The sequence below is a fragment of the Gordionus sp. m RMFG-2023 genome, chromosome 1, assembly GCF_954871325.1.
Source record: "Gordionus sp. m RMFG-2023 chromosome 1, tfGorSpeb1-WG-v2, whole genome shotgun sequence".
Classification (NCBI taxonomy): domain Eukaryota; kingdom Metazoa; phylum Nematomorpha; class Gordioida; order Chordodea; family Parachordodidae; genus Gordionus; species Gordionus sp. m RMFG-2023.
In genome coordinates, this window is record NC_088775.1 from 70,346,362 (window position 1) to 70,365,873 (window position 19,512).

Consider the following 19,512-nt stretch of genomic DNA (forward strand, 5'->3'; position numbering starts at 1 on the left):
ACCTTTTATGACAACCTCGAACCTCTTATCTCTCTGTCTTTTGGAATTAAAAAACTTGAGAGAATACGATGGATGCGGGTGCTCATTAATCTCATCCTCGTGTTTATCATTAAACAGCCCCTCGTTTTCGATGCCATTCGTTAAGGTTCCATTGATCGCTATTTTCCCATTGTCATACGAAGTATTGAAACTATCAACATTAACTCTATTTATAGCTATACTAGACCGACTATTCGATAGGGAAGAGGAGGAAAATAATCTACAAGTGTCCAGGTTCAAACTTTTAGCGTCAAGGTAAAAATAGGCCGGACATTTTTCTATAGGAAACGCAGATATGCCGGGTCCCCACACATTTTGCTTCCCTCTTTCGCTGTGAACGGACAAAGGACTAGCTGTTGGGGGGAGGGGGGGGGGGTAGAAATATGACGATGAAATAAATGTTCTGTTCACAGAGGCTTTTTAAAAAAATTATATATTATGCTTTACTCGGAACTACAATACCATTATACAGCAAATCGACTTGGTGAAGTCCCAAACATTGAGTAACGTAGTTTATTTCGTATCCTATTACTATTAACTCACTCGGTGATTTGAGGTTAAATGATTGGTCCAAATTTTCTGAACCCTCTTTGTATTTGGGAGTGACGGTAAGAGGAACCATCAAATTGGTACATTCTTTTTCGGTCACTTTACAATAGTTGAGGGCTGGGATAGAGTTTGAATTGATATTATTCTTCGGGTTGGAATCGAAGTTTGTCTGCGTGAGTTGCTGAGTCTTTATACATGTTTCAAGTACACCGTCCCCGGATTTAGATACGTCCACTATGATATTTAATATCAGATGAAGAGAGAGGCGGATAAGAAAAAGGTTCATGTTTTTATTGAGCAAAAATAAATAAAAGATTAGACTTAGAACCTTACAATATAGTATGAGATAATCTAATAAACAGAAGATTTAAGACTGACCGTAAAAACGATTCAATTTATTGATTTTGATCCTATCCTTGAATTTATGAATTCGCACCGCTAAGGCATCGTAACTTTTACATATGTATGGAGGATAATTCTGAGAACCAAATAATTTTACTCCCTGATATTGGATCACTATTTCATAAGAGGTTATTACTATGTTGTTGTTGAGATCAAATTCGATTATGTATGAAATACAGTCATCTTTGTGGTTGTTGATGTTTGCATGGTTATGTTTATCGGCCTCAATATTTTTGAGAGGTGATAGGTTGGCCGTGATATAATTAATGATAGAATTATGGGATTTACGATCGTTGGTATAGGGTAAGGCTTATGCATTTTTAAAAAAAAAAAATTATATTTAATTATTTATTAATTTAATAATAATATATATAGTCTATGAAGTTTATTAAAAAATTAATTTTCTTATCCCAAAACTTAACATCTAGAAAAATTTGTGCTAAATATTCATTTGTGGAGTAGGTGGGGGGATCTCATCGCAAATTTGCCTGTTCGCGTAGATATCATAAGCTATAAAAAATTCCCCTCTATATAACCCCTCCCCCCTCACCAATGTATAAATTATATCACCATAAAGAATATTTTTAAAGAAAAATTAGTAAAAAAAACTTTTAAAAATAAAGTAACGACTATAATTCAAAATTTTTAGAAAAAAAATATTTTATTAAAAATAAGTGAATATAATATTATTTTTATAAAAATATAATATAGCGAAAGGCCTACAATAATAGGACCTAAAGACCTTCAATAAAATATATGACAGAAAAATCAGACTAAAAGTATTTCTCCCAGCTCCTCATAGGAAAATCTTGGATATGCCTATGACATGAAATTATAAAAAAATATGGAATATGTTATTTTAAATTATTTTTTGGGAGGGGTATCATCTAAAAAATAATAATCTCCATAATTTATCATATATTTTGGCATTCTTTAATCGCAATAATGATTATGCCACTGAATTATATAAAATTATTATTTACGAGTCAAATAACATCTAAGATCATGTTCCACATTCAGGTAAGAAAGATAATCACGAGGTATATACAAATGCATTCTGTTCTTTCGACCGACATGTAGGTATTTGAGATTCGGGCCACTAAATACAAAAGCCTTGGGGTCTAAGATCATACATTCGAATGGACTCCCTTATAAAATAAAGCATTCCATAAATAATAAATGGCCAAATAAATATTTTATCCTTTACTCTGCTTCACCGTTAGTGCCAAATCCTGACCAGGTCTGTTATTATTTTTCCCTTCTTACTAATTCAAATTATGATAGTTGGATGGTAAGTCATATTTTCAGACCGGTCGGGTATTAGCAATCGTCATATTTCGCGAGGAGAATAATGATAAAAAAGTAAATATTAAATTTTCTTCAACATTGAGAGCTAATAATATTCCGAATAGTTGCATAGTTAAATATATTTAATTTTAAAAAAGAAGAACCTGTGATAATTTATCTTTACACCCTTAAGTAATATATTAAAGCCAAATTTGATGTATCTTACATGAATATTTTTTATTGAAAAGTTCGTTAATATAATAAATCTTTTATATCAAAGCATGTTTGAAATTTATAAAAAAATAATAATATTCTAAAACTACAGGAATGATACAGACAAATTATATTATATAAATAATGTATTTATTACCCGGGATCTGCTGACCATTGAATTTTATATCGATGTGGTGTAGTTTAGGGGCCGACGGACGGAAATAAACTTTAAATATCTTTTTGCTATTTCCATTTCTGTGATAATTCGTATTATTATTTTCGCTCGCGCTAATATTGTTATCGCTATTTCTGTACATTTCTACGCGGTTAGGTATATGATGTTCACCGCAAGAAATCAGGATTTCCAAATTTCCTATTCCAGCCTTCTTGGCGTCGACTTATTTTATTTTTACAAATTTAATATTCAAACTTAATGATGCATAAATTTTAACGCGATTTTTTGAATGATTTTATTTTTTTAAAAAATGCAATGTTTGAAATCTCTTAAAGCTGGTTTATAAGGTCTTATTTTAACCAAATCTCTATTACATCTTCAAAATATAAATGAAGCATTATTAAAGGTACTTAAAAAAGATATTTCGTTTGCTTCTTCCTTCCCGTCCTCGTATTTCATAACGGCAGCCCGTTTCAGATCACGCACCAATATTTTGTTCGAATCGAAGACGCGAAGGCTTAGTGGGCTCCCATTGATATCAGTATTGTTTCGCTTGACGTGTATCAGAGTTTCACCTTTAATAAATAATTGTTTGAAAGTAATTAAGAAAAAGGTTTCTTTTTTAAAATTTATTGGAAATAGCTTTTAAGTGTGTACATATATATATATATACCTTATAATTTAGTTATTGATATGAACCACCATTAATTTTGTGTAAACTATTTCAGGTAATATAATATTTTTCGACATTTATAGAATAAAATTTTAATACCTTGTATTTGGTACAAGCTTATTATGGAACATATGTTTAGAGGTTGATGTCAAGAAGTGATAAATCAACCATTCAATTTTTTTAAAATTTGGTAAGCAATTAAAGATGTAACTAAGAAATATCCTCCAATCATTTATATTTTTGGAGATATTAGGGTTCAAAGTGGCAAAAATGGCATATTTTTATTATTATCTGCCTTCATTCAATTTAACATCACTTGAAAACTATATAAGTGTAAATAACAAAAATATCAAAATGACGTAGAGATTATACTTTTCGATAAAAAAAAATCTTTTTTTGATTTTTGTAATTTCCGGCCATTTTATTTAATATATAAGAATTAAAAACAATTTTTTTTAAATAATACCACCTTCCATTTTTTTTAAATTTAGGAGACATTAATAAATTCCTCTTTTATATTTATTAAAAAAATTCATTCTCAAAATCGATAAAAAAAATGATTAGAAATCTATATTTTCCCAAAAGGGGATGTATTTGTATAAAATTACAAATTAAACCGTTTTTAATGGATTTTCTTAACGTATTTGATATAATTTAAAGGATTATTCATCTTGAAAGTGGAAATAAAAATCAGCGGGGGTTTCAATCATCATAAGAAATTCTCAATCAATAAAATAAATTCCATTTATTACACTCATTTAATGAATCTTAATAAAATATATGTTCAATTAAGTTTAGAATTCTTAAATCAGAATTTTGAGTATTTCATATAAACCTGGTTCCCTACAAAGCCCCAAAGGTGAGAAAAATTACGAGTTTCGCAATGTAAAATTTTTAAATTGCTAATATCTTAATAACTATTTATGGTTAAAAATAATATAAATATATTATTTTATAGGCAAAAAATCTCTAAAGATCTATCGAAAAAATTGGCGCCAATTGGAATCTCTAGCGTCCGGTTTACGTTTACACGTGTTTGCAATCAGTTTTTTAAAAAAAATTTTGCCTTTTATTTTAGACATTTTTATAAATATCAAAGACCTGCAGGCCCGGCCCTGGTTCACAGGCCGGGCCGAATTTAAAATTTTTTAATTATACCCAGGGCCGGGCCTAAAAATTTCTTTAAAAAAATACCCGGGCCCGACCTTATATTTAAAACCAAATATTTTAAATCGCTATTATTAGCTACAAAAATTAAAAATAAATATAATATATTTTTAAAAAATCCGGGCATAAAAATTTGTTAAAATCCGGGCTGCCTGAAAATATAAAACCCAAGCTGGGCCAACAAAAATTTTAGAAAAAAAAATCCGGGCCAGGCCGAAAATTTGACGATTAAAACTATTCATACTTTCGAATTTGTTTGCTTAAATATTTAATTATCTATATTTTAAATAGAAACCGAATCGTAACCGACCCAATTACTAATTACTGTTAATCATTGAAAAATCTTCATTTTTGTTTTATACGCGTATATCTTGTGTTAAGCATTATCCTAAAAAATATTTTGATTTGACCGATTGCTGAGCTCAAAACCGACCACTTACTAAATATTCGATTGACCAAATTTGCTAGTAATATTAATTGAAAAATGTTCATTCTTGTTTTTATATCTCTATAAATGTGTAAAACATTATTCCAAAAAATATTTTAAAAATATCGTGATTTGACCGATAACCGACCCAATGACTAAATACTGCATTGCTGGCGTTAACCATGGAGAAATCTTCATTTTTGTTTCGAGTATATTTACGTAAAGCATTATCCTAAAAAATATTTTAATGATTTGACCGATAACCGAGTCGTAACCAACCCAATGATTAAATACTGCATTGCTGTCATTATCCATGGAAATATCTTCATTATTGTTTTATACGAGTATATTTACGTGTTAAGAATTATAAAAAATATTTTGATTTGACCGAGGACTCATAACCAACATAGTAAACAATAATATTTTTAAAATTTATTTTGTAATAATGTATTACACTTAATTATGGAGATATATAAAAAAAATGACCATTTTTCAATTTTATACTACTAGCAAATTTCAATCGAATATTTAGTAAGTGGTCGGTTTTGAGCTCGGCAATCGATCAAAATATTTTTTAGGATAATGCTAACACGTAATAAAAACTATTTTAATTTTTATCTTTTAACAGCAAACTACTTAATGAACTATAATAGTTGAATACAGAATATTATATTTAAAAAAAAGTGTTAATAAAAAAAATAAATCATCTATTATTTAAATTAAGGAGGTTAAATTTTGGCAATTTCTTAGTTACATTAACCCTTCTTTGCATATCAAATTTTCAAAAAATCGAAGGGTGTCTGTCGGACGAAAATCTCACTTGACTAGAAATAACCCAGTAGGTGTTTTTTTTTGTTAAATGTAAAAGTGAAAAAGGTTTGATTTGTAAATTGGGTATCTAAAGATGAGCGTAAAAAAAAGAATACAATTATTAAAACTATCAGGAATAGAATGCAAATATCAAGAATATAAAAAAATTGCAAGAAAGAATCGGACGAAAAATAATATTAAATTAATTAAGGTGTTAAGAACTTTGACCATTAAGTCATGATAGTGGTGGGTTCTAATATAATCCGGATTAATATAATCAACCTGGTTTTTTTTAAACCAGATCAATTATTTAACAGCAAATATCATGCAAAATATAAAGGAAAATTTGTAAATTTATACTACCTATAAGCTGTGGAACGTATTCTATATCTAATCCAAAATTAGAATTAGGGGATATTTGGAATTTAGAACCATGTTCGTCTGTAATATATGCAATTAAGAAATTTTTATAGAATATCGATTAAGATTCTTAAATTACAATGCTTAAAAATGTCTATATAAATAATAAAATACATCAAATTAAGAAATTACCATATACATCAACATCCTTAGCTTCTAATTTGACAGGGCCGTATATTTGAAATTTGAAAGCCTGGCCTTGTTTAATAATATCTTTAATAATACCGGGAAATATCATCATATCGTCAGCTGAAAGCGCTTGATACTGGTTAAGGTTCTCAGTGACAAAAATATGGCAAGTACGGTTTAAAGTTCGACCTATAAAAAAGTTTTATTTAGAGATTGAATAATATCCTAGAATGAATTAACTAATTTATCAAATCCAGATTTAGATCTACATCTTATTGGTTTAATGGCAGTTTTCTAGTCTTATCCGAGTAAGCCAAGATTCAAGAATATTATATATATAGTTTCTATAAATCTCAACCGGAAAAGTGCACTCAATTTTAATGTTAAGAATCAGATATAATTTTTTTAAATGGCAATTTTATTCAATTACACAAATTTTAGTATTTATTGAATAGGATTTTGAAAAATCTATCGTCTCCTAAATAAAATTTACTTGTTTCTATATTTTTATAGGAAATTTAATTAACCTCCCTATCCGTAATAGAATAAAATGTTTTATAAATGCTTTTAAAATAAGGGGGAGGGGTGGGGGGTTGAGGTCTCACCCTTTTTTTAAAAAAAGATCAAATGATTAATTAATTATTATGGAATTCTTATATTATCCAAGTCCCAATTTGTATTTTGTAGCAAAGTCTTTTCTACTAACTAATTTTTATATTACCCCCACCCCGGCCGGCACCCATGATTAGTATATTATATAACCTATGTTATATTGATAATACAATTTATATAATTAAGTATAATACAGTAAACTATAATGAAGGGATCTTTTATAAATAATTACTTCAATCAGGTCAGCATTGTTATTTTTTAAAAAATAAACATAATTAAATATGATAATGCGTAGTGTCGCAAATTCAGCCTAAAATCTCGCGTCACAATTCTGGCTAAAGTTTAAAATAGGCTCAGGCTCAAATTTGAGGTGGAAATAATGGCCTACCCACGCTATTATTTGGACTAGTTTCAACGCAAACCGTTTTTGAGTAGGCTCGTGTTAGGTGTTGAATAACAAAATTTACGGTTAAATATTATGATTTAAACCTATTACCTATTTAATATTGGCGAAAAGTAGACATTTTACCTAACCTATCGATATGTCCCAAAAGTTTAATTGCAATTAGGAAATTTAATTTTTAAGAAATCCGTGAATTGGTGAATCTTACTGGAGTCTATTTATTTCAATTAAAACTCGACAAGGCCATTTTGAAGACGGCTCAAGTGAAGCGATGCAACATTAGTGAGTAACATGAATACATATAATTATAGCATTGTGCTAGCTCATTTTTTTTTGTTTTTTATTAACAACCAAATATGAAATGAACATTATATTTAGGGCTATCTTTATGTTTAGGTAAGTTATAATGCCTTACTGTCAATATATATTTTAGAGTTAGAGCTGTAAACATATTCTGATCAAGTAATAGTAAATAAAAATTAGTTGGATTACCATTGATTTTCGTTTTCAGGGAAAATATATGTGGACCAGGATAAAGTGGAACACAAGTAACAAGCACATTCTTCTTACCATCAGTGTTTTCAAAGACCTCAGGGTGACTAATGGTTAAATTTTTAACGTTTTTATCTACTTCGATTTCTAGTAAATCTTTTATATTCGTGGTTTTGGAATCGATATTAGGTGCTTCCACTAATTTGATTTATAATAATATAAAATTGTATTTTTTTTGTGAAATAAAATATGAATGGTAAATTTATAAATTCTTAGCAATATATAAAAATTATCAGTAACATTCCTAGAAGGCTGTCTAAAATACTATAAAATTACTTAAAAATTTAAGATTAGAATTAATGGTTCCTTTAATGTTATCGCAATGAGTAGTTTTCGTTTTGAATAATTCTTCTTCGATAGATTTTCTATCAATTAATTCTTGAATTGGTGTATCATCTATATAAATCGGTTCAGCGCCATCTAATTTTGGAAGTTCTTTTGTAGCTATTAAGTAAAAAAAACAATTCATTAAATTTTAACAAATTTTTATTGTATATAATTTCTAATTTCCAACATATACTTATTGGCTTAATTCTTTCAAAATTCATAGTAGTGGTATAGTATTATACAATATTAAAAAATCACAGCATTTACCACTCCATACAAGGTCTAGTATGGGTCTTTAGGGGGGGGGGTGAAGGATGCAATGTTTTTAACAAGATTTATTCTATAATTCCAAACTTTTTAAAATATAAATGATCTAGGTCGATGTTAAATTACAATGTACAATATCACCCTCCTCTAGGTTCGATACAAATCATCTGTTTGATAACAGACTAGGAAGCCACATAGCTGAAGGTCATTCCCATTCGCAGCAGCCACAATTGAAAATTGATGTAGATTTACGATTAGGAGGTGACATTATCCACCACATAATTGTATAGATGACAACACATGAACATAATTGCTAACATAAATCAAGGCCGACATAAAAGTCATAAATCGAGTCGGAGCCGAAAAGCAGCGTAACAATCATTGAACCTACCAATCAATCATCACCTGACGTATTGACTACAATACATAGGGAGTCAGGCTTATTCGGGGCTCAACTTGTGTTTCCTCATACCCATCAGATAAAAATTCAAACATCACTTACAGCCGAAACAATGAATAATAAAATATTTAAAATAGCCTTATGTTCCCTCAAAATGTTCTTCATACAAATGGACATTTTTCCCCGCAAACTTATAAATTTTTAAAACTTATATATAACAAAATCAAGTCGTTTTCAAATGAACCTATTGAATTTTTCTATCTTCAACTAAAAATGCATAGAAACCTTTAAATATAATTATGGCTCTTTTGTGGGAAACTAATTAGAAAATAGTTGTATCTGATATTTTATTTGTTTGTAATAACATTTTTATCAATTGCCTTAATATTAATAAAGTGTAATATTCCAAATGAAGATTTAAACCGACCCTCTTCGATTTTTTAAACATTTGTATGATGATAGTAATGGAAAACTGATAACTATTATTTCGGGGAAGTTATTTCCTTATCAAATAATTTTAAAACCAATATCCCTTGAGATTTGAAATTTAAACCAGAAATGCATTTTAATAAGATACTTAAAAGTTAAATTGTTCTAAAATAATTTTATATGCTCATGAAAATTTTTTAATGCGAATTTTGAAGTTAAACACTTTGAGTAACTTTTAAATTTTTTACACTTTGCTAATAAATTTTTTTATAAGTTACTCAGACTAAATATCAACTTGAGATAGTTAAACTAATCTCAATTTTATCATGAATAAAAATAATGGCAATCACACTATAAACAATAATTTTAGAAAAATAAGTAAGAGTTAATAATTTTTTTAAATATAATGACTATAATTAAAAAATTTAAGAAAAAAACAACATTTATAAAAAAAATTATAAACCAAAATTACTTTGTAGTGGACCTAAAGAAGACCTCTAATAAAATTTATGGCGAAAATCCAATATAATAGTGCCCCCCTGCCCATTAAAATACTGGCTACATCAGTGTTGGAAACAGTAAATTTTAATATTATTTTTATCATAATAATTTTTGATATTTATAGAATATTGCAAGGCTTTGGTCCGAACCTAGACTTAAGTTCAAGGTTTTTCTCATCTAATTTGAAATATCTTGTTTTTTTCGAAAAATTCTATATGGTAAAAATTTCATTTATTTAAGTCATGAGAAAAATGTTGAATTTAAAATTGATTTTTTCATATTAATTAATATGTTATTTAATTACGCTTAATATGATCGATGATAGATATTGAATCTGTATTGTTGAGGGCTTCAAACGAGTTTTTAATACTTTCTAATGGATTTAAATACAATCCTGAATCATTCGCTGGATTTAAAAATTTAGCGATAAATGGGCTACCTGAAATATTAAAAAAATTATATTTAGCATTCAATTTTTTTCTTAAGTTTATCATATATATTTATAAACTTAAATAAAACTTAATTTTTTTTTCTTTCCTTCCTTCCTTTCTACCTTTGGCATTAGATTTAATTTCTAATTAATATTTAATTTAGATTATTTTATACTACAAACGGTTAACCTAAAAAGAGAGAAAAATTATAATATTTTTTTATAAAAACAAGAAGTTGAAAAAATTTGTTACCGCATATAGCTTCGTTATTCACAGACACATGCACCAAATAATTAGGGGCTTCTGTTTCGGGAACGAAAGTTACCTTGAAGAATTAAAGATTGCAATATAATTTATTTAAAAAGTTACAAATATTTATCATTTTACATTTAGTAAATATATAAGTCACTATATGTTTTGTGTAATCCCAGAGGAATTCAAATTACGGTTTAATTTTAATTAAAGAGGCAACATTAACTCCTTTTTTATTTTTTAGAATTTTTCTTATATTTGTTTGAGCCGAGCTAAGCTTAATTTTTTTAGGTTCGGGTCGACCCAATTTTTAATTTTTTTTGGCCCGAGCCAGATTATGGAGTGATAAAGGTGGGAAAAGAAAAAGTGAGTATTAATCATTTTAAAATGTCCTATCTCAATTATATATTTTATGGCTAGGTTTATGACACTAATTAGTAACAAAACAAAAATATAGAAAGCTCCGAGATGCTGATCGACCTCATCTTCCCTCAAGAAGGTTCAAAAAATAAATCTAAAAAATTATACCTTGAATTTGTGTATAGCAGATTCACTGTAATCGATTTCGTGGGAGATAGGGGCCTCATCGTTGATATGAGGATTTATTATATTTATATCGATCGATTTGCAACCGCCAGCTTTGAAACAATCCACTGATATTAAATATATTAAATTTTTTATTAATATTTAGCAACGAATAAAATCAGTGATTTCGATATAAATAATATTTTGCAAGAATCACTATTTATAAAAGTTATAATTAGTTGAGCCAATAAATTAATAAGTTAGTGAATTGATTTGTATTTGAATTATATATATATATATACTCTTTAAAAAATTATTATTACATTCGGCGTGATTGTAAAATGTGGGCAAATTTTTATAACCTTTTACATAATTATTATTTTAATCTGAAAAAAAAATCAAAATTTATATTTCTTCCATATGCTATGTTGCGGAATTAATTTTTATTTTTTAAACTGATTATTGTTGTATTATAAATAAAATTATACAAATATGACAGATAATAACAATATGGTAGACCTTTAAAAAATATCGGAAACTTTTCTTTTAGTAAATAATAAGCAAAGGCAAAGCAACCCATTTAAAATGAAGTACTATTATATTATAAATATAATTGTAATTTTAGGAAATAGGAAATAGGAGTATTACAATACAACATAAAAAGAAATAATTTAACACACACAAGATATGTAAGTAAAGTAATGTTTACTTTAAAATGCATCATAATTATAATAATCGAAATGAAAGGTATTTTAATAAATAAATTATAATAAAAGACTTTTCGCCGACTTAAAAAAAATTTCTTTTTACTTTTATAATAATCGTTAAATTATTACATGTAATCAGGTAGGACCTCACAAATCTCTGTTTTTTATAAAAATTTTCATAGACCTGATCGGGCATTAAAATTTTAATATATTTCTTTGAATTTCAAGCGAATATTATACATTTTTATAAAATATGGGATATAAATTGATTGAAAAGGATTTAAGCAATGCAATTTTAAACTTAACCCAATGCTTCGCAGCTATGTCAAATTACGTTTAAAACACGATACCACACAGAAAATCATACCGCCAAGGCGTATACCATATTCTAGAGTTGATTTGATAACAAAAGAACTTCAAACGTGGATAAACGATAAAATTATTGAACCTGTTGAATATGTTAGATGGGCTAGTCCTCTCACTCCCGTTTATAAGAGCGATGGCTCACTTAGGCTCTGTGCCGACTTCAAAAATACTATCAACCCTACTTTACAAGATTTCAAGTACCCTATACCACGTATAAATGATTTAGTTGCAAAATTATCTAAAGGCAAAAAATTTAACAAGATAGATTTTAAAAACGCGTTTCTCCAAATACCCATACACAAGGAATCAAGAGATTTTCTTACGATATCGTCACATAAGGGTTATTATAGGTTTACGAGACTGCCGTTTGGTTTAAAAATTTCGTCAGAAATATTCCAACAAACTATGGATAACATTTTCGGAGATTTAAAAGATGTTATATTTTACATTGACGACTTGTTAATTACAGGTGATAACGATGAGATACATTTGGAGAACATTAAAAAAGTATTCGAAAAGATCATCAAGTATGGATTAACCCCCAATTTCGACAAAAGTTTATTCCTGCAAGATAAAATACGCTTTTTGGGACATGATATAGACAAACATGTTATACATCCCAACGATGATAAGATAAAAGCTATTTCTAACATGCCGGAACCGAAGACAAAAGATGAATTGACATCTTTTTTGGGGATGGCGAGCTATTATCGAAAATATTTATGTAATTTTGCGGACATAGCTGATCCTTTATACAAAATGGTTAATAAAGACAAATGGTTATGGGATAATACACATCAAGAAAGCTTCGATGACCTAAAAAATCTGATAAGTACTTTGCCTACGTTAAATTTTATAATCCGGATCTACCAATAGGCATTGCAACTGATGCTTCAAATAAAGGTCTAGGTGCAGTCTTATTTCATATTGAAGGTGATGGTAAAGAGAAACCCATTGCTTTCGCGTCAAGAGCTTTATTAAAATCAGAGTTTGATTACACTAATATAGAGAGGGAAGCTTTATCTGTTATATACGCGGTAAAAAAGTTTCAAGAATATTTTATTGGTACGGGATTTACAATAATCACAGATCACAAGCCACTTGTTTATATATTTACGAAGGGACTTAAGGATAATTCATCCATATCAATGCGACTTCAAAAATGGAGTTTGGCTATGGAAGCTTATGACTTTACGATAATTCATAGACCCGGGAAACAAATGTAAGTACCGGATTGTTTGTAAAGATTACCCCAAATGAACACAGAAGAAATGATACAAGAGATAGATGATAAAAAAATTGATGACATGATCGCTTGCCACTATCAAGATGAAATGTAGAGATTACAGTTTTGGCAAAGAGTAATCTAATATAATATATTCCTCGCCATTATATAAATAAAAATGAAATTTTATTATCCCAAAAAGTACAAAAATTGGAAAAAATGAATATAGAAATTTTAAATAAACGCATACTTTAAATTAAATAGCATTTAAAATATAGATTTTATTTTTCTAACTTAAACAAATATTTATGACCTCAAAAATAAAACCTAAAATTTTGTTTAAAAAAACGCTATATTAAAACTAAATTAAGTAACGTTTTTTCTTTCTTTTCTAAAGAATCAGATCAGCTTTAAATTAATTCTAAATTTAGAAATTAACAAGTATAACATGAGACATGAATGGAACCTTCAAAGGTGCAAGGTTGATTCAATGTCATAAAGAGAGAATCGGGATTATTGTTATTTAAAAAATCTCCTAAGATTGGTTTGAATTTGACCTTTTGAACATCAAAAACGTTGAAAGTAAAATCTAGCACACATAGAGAATTAGATTCCTGGCTTGATTCTCCGATTGGTTTATCCTAAAAAATCAAAATTAAAAAAAAAAGAATTTAATCGTGAATATAAAACAACTTGTGTTCAAGATGATTGTTTTCTTTCCAATAGACAATTTTAGTTAAAAAAAATAGTGGTAAACTAATTTTTATTGAAGTTAAAACCCCGGGTAAGATAATATTTTTTGATTTTAGGTGGGTGAGTAATTCGAAATTTTCAATGTTAGGGAGCATAAGGGCGGTGAGACAGTCAGGGTAATCCCTACAGTTAAAACTAAAAGTATTAACAAGGGAAAATTGATTTCATTAAAAGATTTACTCCTAGTTATATACAAATATGATAAAAAATCCTATATATATTATTAGCCCGTCGTTCAGGCCATTATTAGAATCACTTTCAGCTTTAGGGGCAATAGCAACTTTATAAAGTCTCTAAAAGATTAGGATTTTATTTTATTTATTATCTCAGAAGTTATGTTCTTTGTGTCGTTCTTTTGGGCTTTTTTCACTTAAGACTCTCCCCTGACTCAGAAATTGGTATAATTGACCTCCATTGGGGGTAATACCGATTCCTTTTTTTGAGACCCCCCTTTTAAATACTATTATTTTTATACCCCGAATTAATAACAGAATAAAGACGCAGCAGAGATAGATGTTTTTAAGCATTCCCATATCATGAATTTAAATGGAATTACAAAAATCAAGTTTTAAAAATAGTTCTTTTTAAACCTCATAATTAGGCCCTGCATCATAATTCCTAGCTTCAACAGTTACGGTATGAGCACCTAGTTCGCAAGGAACGAAATCCACAGAATAAATAACGGCATTTAATTCGTTTGGATCGTTGGTTATTACACTATCACAGCCCAGTTTAGTATCCTGATGGTTCCAAATTTCACCATTATTACCGAGCGAGTCCTTTTTCATCAATAAAGCAGATAAAGATAAATCTCGGATCATGCCCTTAGCTGTTATCTTGTATATAACAGGGACCCTCTTGAATTTCGAATCTATGGAACATTTAAATGGTTTCCAAGACGTGTCATAATGTTCGCCAGTTATCATATCTATATTTTTGGTCAGCGCATCACCATTTTTAAAAAATTTGTCGTAATGAGCCAGTATCTTAAAATTGGTTGGTCGGAAAGCTTGAACCCAGAAAATCTTAGTGGATAGATCGCCTCCGGGATAGAGTTGAAGAGAATCAATGAAGGGCTCTCGATTTAGTTCTCTCAGCTTGGCTATTTTGGACGAAATCGACTCCAAGTCTAAGAAAAATGTTTGAGTTAAATGGGACGTTTCAAGGCCCCAATATAGAAAAGAGAGAAATAGGGTTAAAGTTTTTCCTGGAGTAGGATTATTTGAATTTTGAGTTTTCGGTTTCTGATCAAAATTATCTGGTTTGTAAAACGTTTTAAGAGAAATTGTGATGATTGATGATTGTTTACGACCAAAAAAAGACTCAATTATAGGTGGTTGATATGTAACGCAGGTAGATATGTAAAAATCTTTTAGATCGGTGATATATAACTGTTTTTGGATTTATAATAGATATTTTTTTTAAAGAATAAATAATAAATATACCTTTTCTTCCGTATTCAAGTTTGATAAATATTGAACATTACTTCCTTGTAAATTGTCATCTTCAAGGTGTAAAAATATGGGGCCTAAACCACCACATTCAGAACTATCAACTTTTAATATTCAAACATAATAATTTTTTTTAAAGAAATTTGTCCGATAATGATAAATGGTGCTCACCAATATAATTTATGAGTATAAACTAGGGCTGTCAGAAATATATTTTTTTCACCTAACAAATCCGATATTGAAAATATTTTATAAAGATCGATCCAATACCAATTTGATATTTTAATTAAAAATCAGAATATTCCCTTACTAACTTCTATTTATAAAATATATATTCCAAAGCGTTAATAAATATTAATAGAATGAAAAATAAAAAAAACAATGAATGATTGTTAGTATTACCCTTTCTTAAAAGATAAAAAAAAACTGTTTTTTTCGGGGAGAAAACGTTGTTTATCTGTTTTTTGAAAAATTTTTTTTATTACTACTATAATCATTATAGAAAATATAATCCATCAATACTTCATGGTAAATTTTCTATCACACTTATTTTTATAATAAAAAAATTAAAACCTCTCATTTTCTGCCACCGAAAAGGCAGAAGTCCTTAAAAAGAACAAATATGCTAGCCTCATCAACATAGTGTTCATACCAATCGTTACCAATACCTAGGCATGTTTGGAAGTGAGGCCCTCACTCAATTTCATTAAAACCACAGGAAAAAAATAAGACAAATCACAGGGGACCCCAGCGAAGGATTTTACTTTCGTCACGAAATCTATCGGTTCAATTTTTTAAGTATATACTCTTCTCTAGGGTAATATGTACCTTTTTTAAGTTCTTTTTAATGTTTTTCTATATATAATTTTTAATATATTCTTATTTGTTTTTTTTAATATATTTTATGCTTTCTTAAAAATAAAAAATTTACTTCCAAAAATTTTTAAAATTAAATTAAGTATTTCAAAATTTCGCTTAGAATAATTATAATAAGCAAGTTTTTTTGTTCTATTATCCCGCCCGCCGATCAAAAACAAATTTAAATTATATCAATTAATCAGATGGTAGAAAATATAATGGAGCGTTTACTATTCATTTACGCTGCGTTTATAGTAAACGCTTTATCTTCAAGCGTTGCGTTACAGCTGTTTTAGTTTCAAACTAATTTAAGATAAAGCCAAAATAGAGATAATTATTTTATATATTAAGAAAATTATATACCTTCTTATCGAATTCGTTATTATTTTTATAATCGTTTCGCATATTTCAACGTATCGCAATATATGTTTTTCAAATTTTATCATAACATTATCATCATAACGCTTCATATTTATAAATTTATACCTATTTACTGGCTTAACGCTATGTTATATAACGCAAACCGTGAACATAAGCGTTTACTATAAATGAGACCTTACTCTCCAATTTTTTATTACCCTTCGAAACTCTGCAAAATTATTCAAAATAACAAAATTTAAGATTCCAAGCTGGGCCAAAAAATGATTGAAAATAAAAATTTGGATTGGGCCAAAAATGGAATTTTTTTTCGACGGACCGGGTCTAAAATTTGACTTTTGCAAAAAAATATAATGAAAATAAACAAAAATTTTATAAAAATGGGTATACTATTTTCTCGAAAATGACTAATATCGGTGTATATCCGATTCAGATATATCGGACAGCCTTAATATCAAAACTATATTTTAAATTATATAAGGACTATTTTATGAATGCCGAATTTTAGTTTTTCAATTAAGATCTCTAATCATCACATTTATACTTACTTAAACATTTTCTTTCTTTCCTTCTTTCTTTTTCCCTTTCTTCTTTTCCTTTCTTTTCTTTTCTTTTCTTTCTTCCTTTCTTTCTTTCTTTTTTTCTTTCTATAAGATTAGAGTGTTAAATATAAATAAATAAAGAATAAAAATTAATAAATTTCTCATACTTTTTAAAAAGAGCTAAAAGAATAATCGATATAAAATAAGTTCAAGAAAATAATCGATATATAATAATTTATTATAGGATATAAGTTATGTTCATAATTTATCAAAAATGCAATTTTAGCCTATGTCCTAGTGAACGAAATTTTCGCTAAAGTATTAGAACAATATAAATAACTAGGAAGTGATAAATAGTATTGTTAAACGGCTCGATTTTAGCTTATTTTTAAATACGGGTAACACAATAATTTAGCCAGAAAAATATTGACTAAGTCTAGAGATTTAGCTAATAGATGTCCAAATCTTTATGCCACCTCTGAGCAAAATGTTCAGGTTTGTGTATTATTTTTATGGATAAAATATTGAGTTAGCCGTTTTTTAAATCGGCACAAATCGAGTCGTTTAACAACACTAGTGGAGAAAGATTCATCGCAAATAATATTATATACTATATTATTTTGAGATTTATAGCAATTTTTTGTATGAAATTTTATTAATTTTTGAAAATATAAAAATTCGATATTTTAATTTTATTTTGTAAAAAATTAAATTACCATTTGCCATATTTTCATGGCAAAATAATTGCTGCGAAAAAATGGCAATTAAAATAGCTCGCTAGGACATAGCCTTAAAGTAATAAAAAATATACTGGACAAATGATATTCCCTTAAATCTGATATAAGGACTTTTTTCAATTGATTTTCAGTTATTTTCATGGCATTGATATCGACGCATTGAACGAGTAATATTGTCAGTGGTATTTCATCAATACACATGGTTAATACGTATTTCGATGCTATTTTGGGTTTGAAAGTTATCTGATATGTGGTATTTTTTTTTGAAATAATTTATTAGCAAATTATGAAAAAACATTTTTTTAGGATAGACTCAGGCCCTGGATTTGGTTATATAAAATAAGGATTTTAAAGTCCGTACAAAGTATGCAACCAGGGCCATAACTAGAAGCCGTTTGGCCCATAAAATTTGCATATAAAGAGGGGTATGGTGGTATTAGAAATGAATGGATTTAGTGAAAGAGAATATATGATAATGTTATGACACTAGGCAAAAGATGGAAAATATTGTGTTAAAGAGGAATTTTTATTACCATTCTTAAATAGACAGTTAAATATTGATATACATAGAATGAAAATTATTTTATATTTAAAAACTCATATATACTATATATATTTTATTTTTAATAAACCTTTATTCTGTTTTCTTGAGCTAAAAATTTAGTTTTTAAGCCATCTTTTATGCAAAGGTCTTTTAAATCGGACTCTTTCCGACAAATATTGTTTATATTGTTATCATTACTTGGTATTTCCGGCAAAGGCTGTAATTCAAAAGTGATACCAAAAAAATTTAAGTAGGGCATTTTGACGGTATCTAAATGACAACTTTGATCTAATTTTATGAATAGTAGATAAGGAGGAATAAGGTTATTCTTGAGATTATTATCAATATTAGGACAAGAGTACTGAGATAGGGATTGATTGGTGAAGATTGTTGATGGATCGATTAGATTTAATATTTGTTTTTCATTGTTGTTGGTTGCGCAAAAATGAGGTAAATGATTGAATTCCAATTGCCTGAACGGAAAAATATAGATTTTCTGCCAAAAATTTGCTAGATTTATTTTTAATTTTTAAAAATGGTAATGAAAACATGGAAAATTTTCTAGTAAAAGATACGTATTATACAATAAAATAATATTATTTTATCAAATATCTAGCGTGTTAATTTTAAATTAAACCAGTCAGGATAATAATTCCGCGAATAAAATAAAAACTTCTTTTAAACTGAATATAATTATTTTCAAGAAGTACAATTTATATAACCTTTCACGGCTTTGCCCTTAACCAAGAACTTCAAATCGTAAAATCCCTCCCCTAAAGGTAAGAATTTGAATTGATAAAGATGAGAATAATCGGTTAAAATTTTGATGACTTTGACCTCTTTTTTGAGGATATGATTAAAAGCGTCGCTATAGTTGATAATAAATTCCATCGAATTTATGTCCAACTCTCTCAGATCATCACCTCTTTTAAAACGAGCTAGATATAAAAATAAATAAAAA

General features: G+C 28.0%; 1 protein-coding gene across 1 annotated transcript in view; it reads right to left on the reverse strand.

Annotated features, from left to right (window-relative positions):
- The window catches only part of LOC135929328 (uncharacterized), an 85,061-nt gene that overhangs the window by 24,394 nt on the left and 41,155 nt on the right, over positions 1-19,512 (reverse strand). Inside the window, exons 16-34 of the mRNA XM_065465865.1 lie at positions 19,274-19,489; positions 18,640-19,061; positions 18,082-18,250; positions 15,487-15,596; positions 14,632-15,432; positions 13,755-13,929; positions 10,994-11,118; positions 10,466-10,538; positions 10,087-10,221; positions 8,135-8,302; positions 7,799-7,996; positions 6,295-6,480; positions 6,106-6,183; positions 3,076-3,240; positions 2,648-2,887; positions 1,974-2,138; positions 967-1,299; positions 487-822; positions 3-392 (exon numbers count right to left, since the gene is read on the reverse strand). Of these exons, the coding sequence (XP_065321937.1) occupies positions 3-392; positions 487-822; positions 967-1,299; positions 1,974-2,138; positions 2,648-2,887; positions 3,076-3,240; positions 6,106-6,183; positions 6,295-6,480; positions 7,799-7,996; positions 8,135-8,302; positions 10,087-10,221; positions 10,466-10,538; positions 10,994-11,118; positions 13,755-13,929; positions 14,632-15,432; positions 15,487-15,596; positions 18,082-18,250; positions 18,640-19,061; positions 19,274-19,489 (4,485 nt within the window). The remainder of the gene's footprint in view (positions 1-2; positions 393-486; positions 823-966; positions 1,300-1,973; positions 2,139-2,647; positions 2,888-3,075; positions 3,241-6,105; positions 6,184-6,294; positions 6,481-7,798; positions 7,997-8,134; positions 8,303-10,086; positions 10,222-10,465; positions 10,539-10,993; positions 11,119-13,754; positions 13,930-14,631; positions 15,433-15,486; positions 15,597-18,081; positions 18,251-18,639; positions 19,062-19,273; positions 19,490-19,512) is intronic.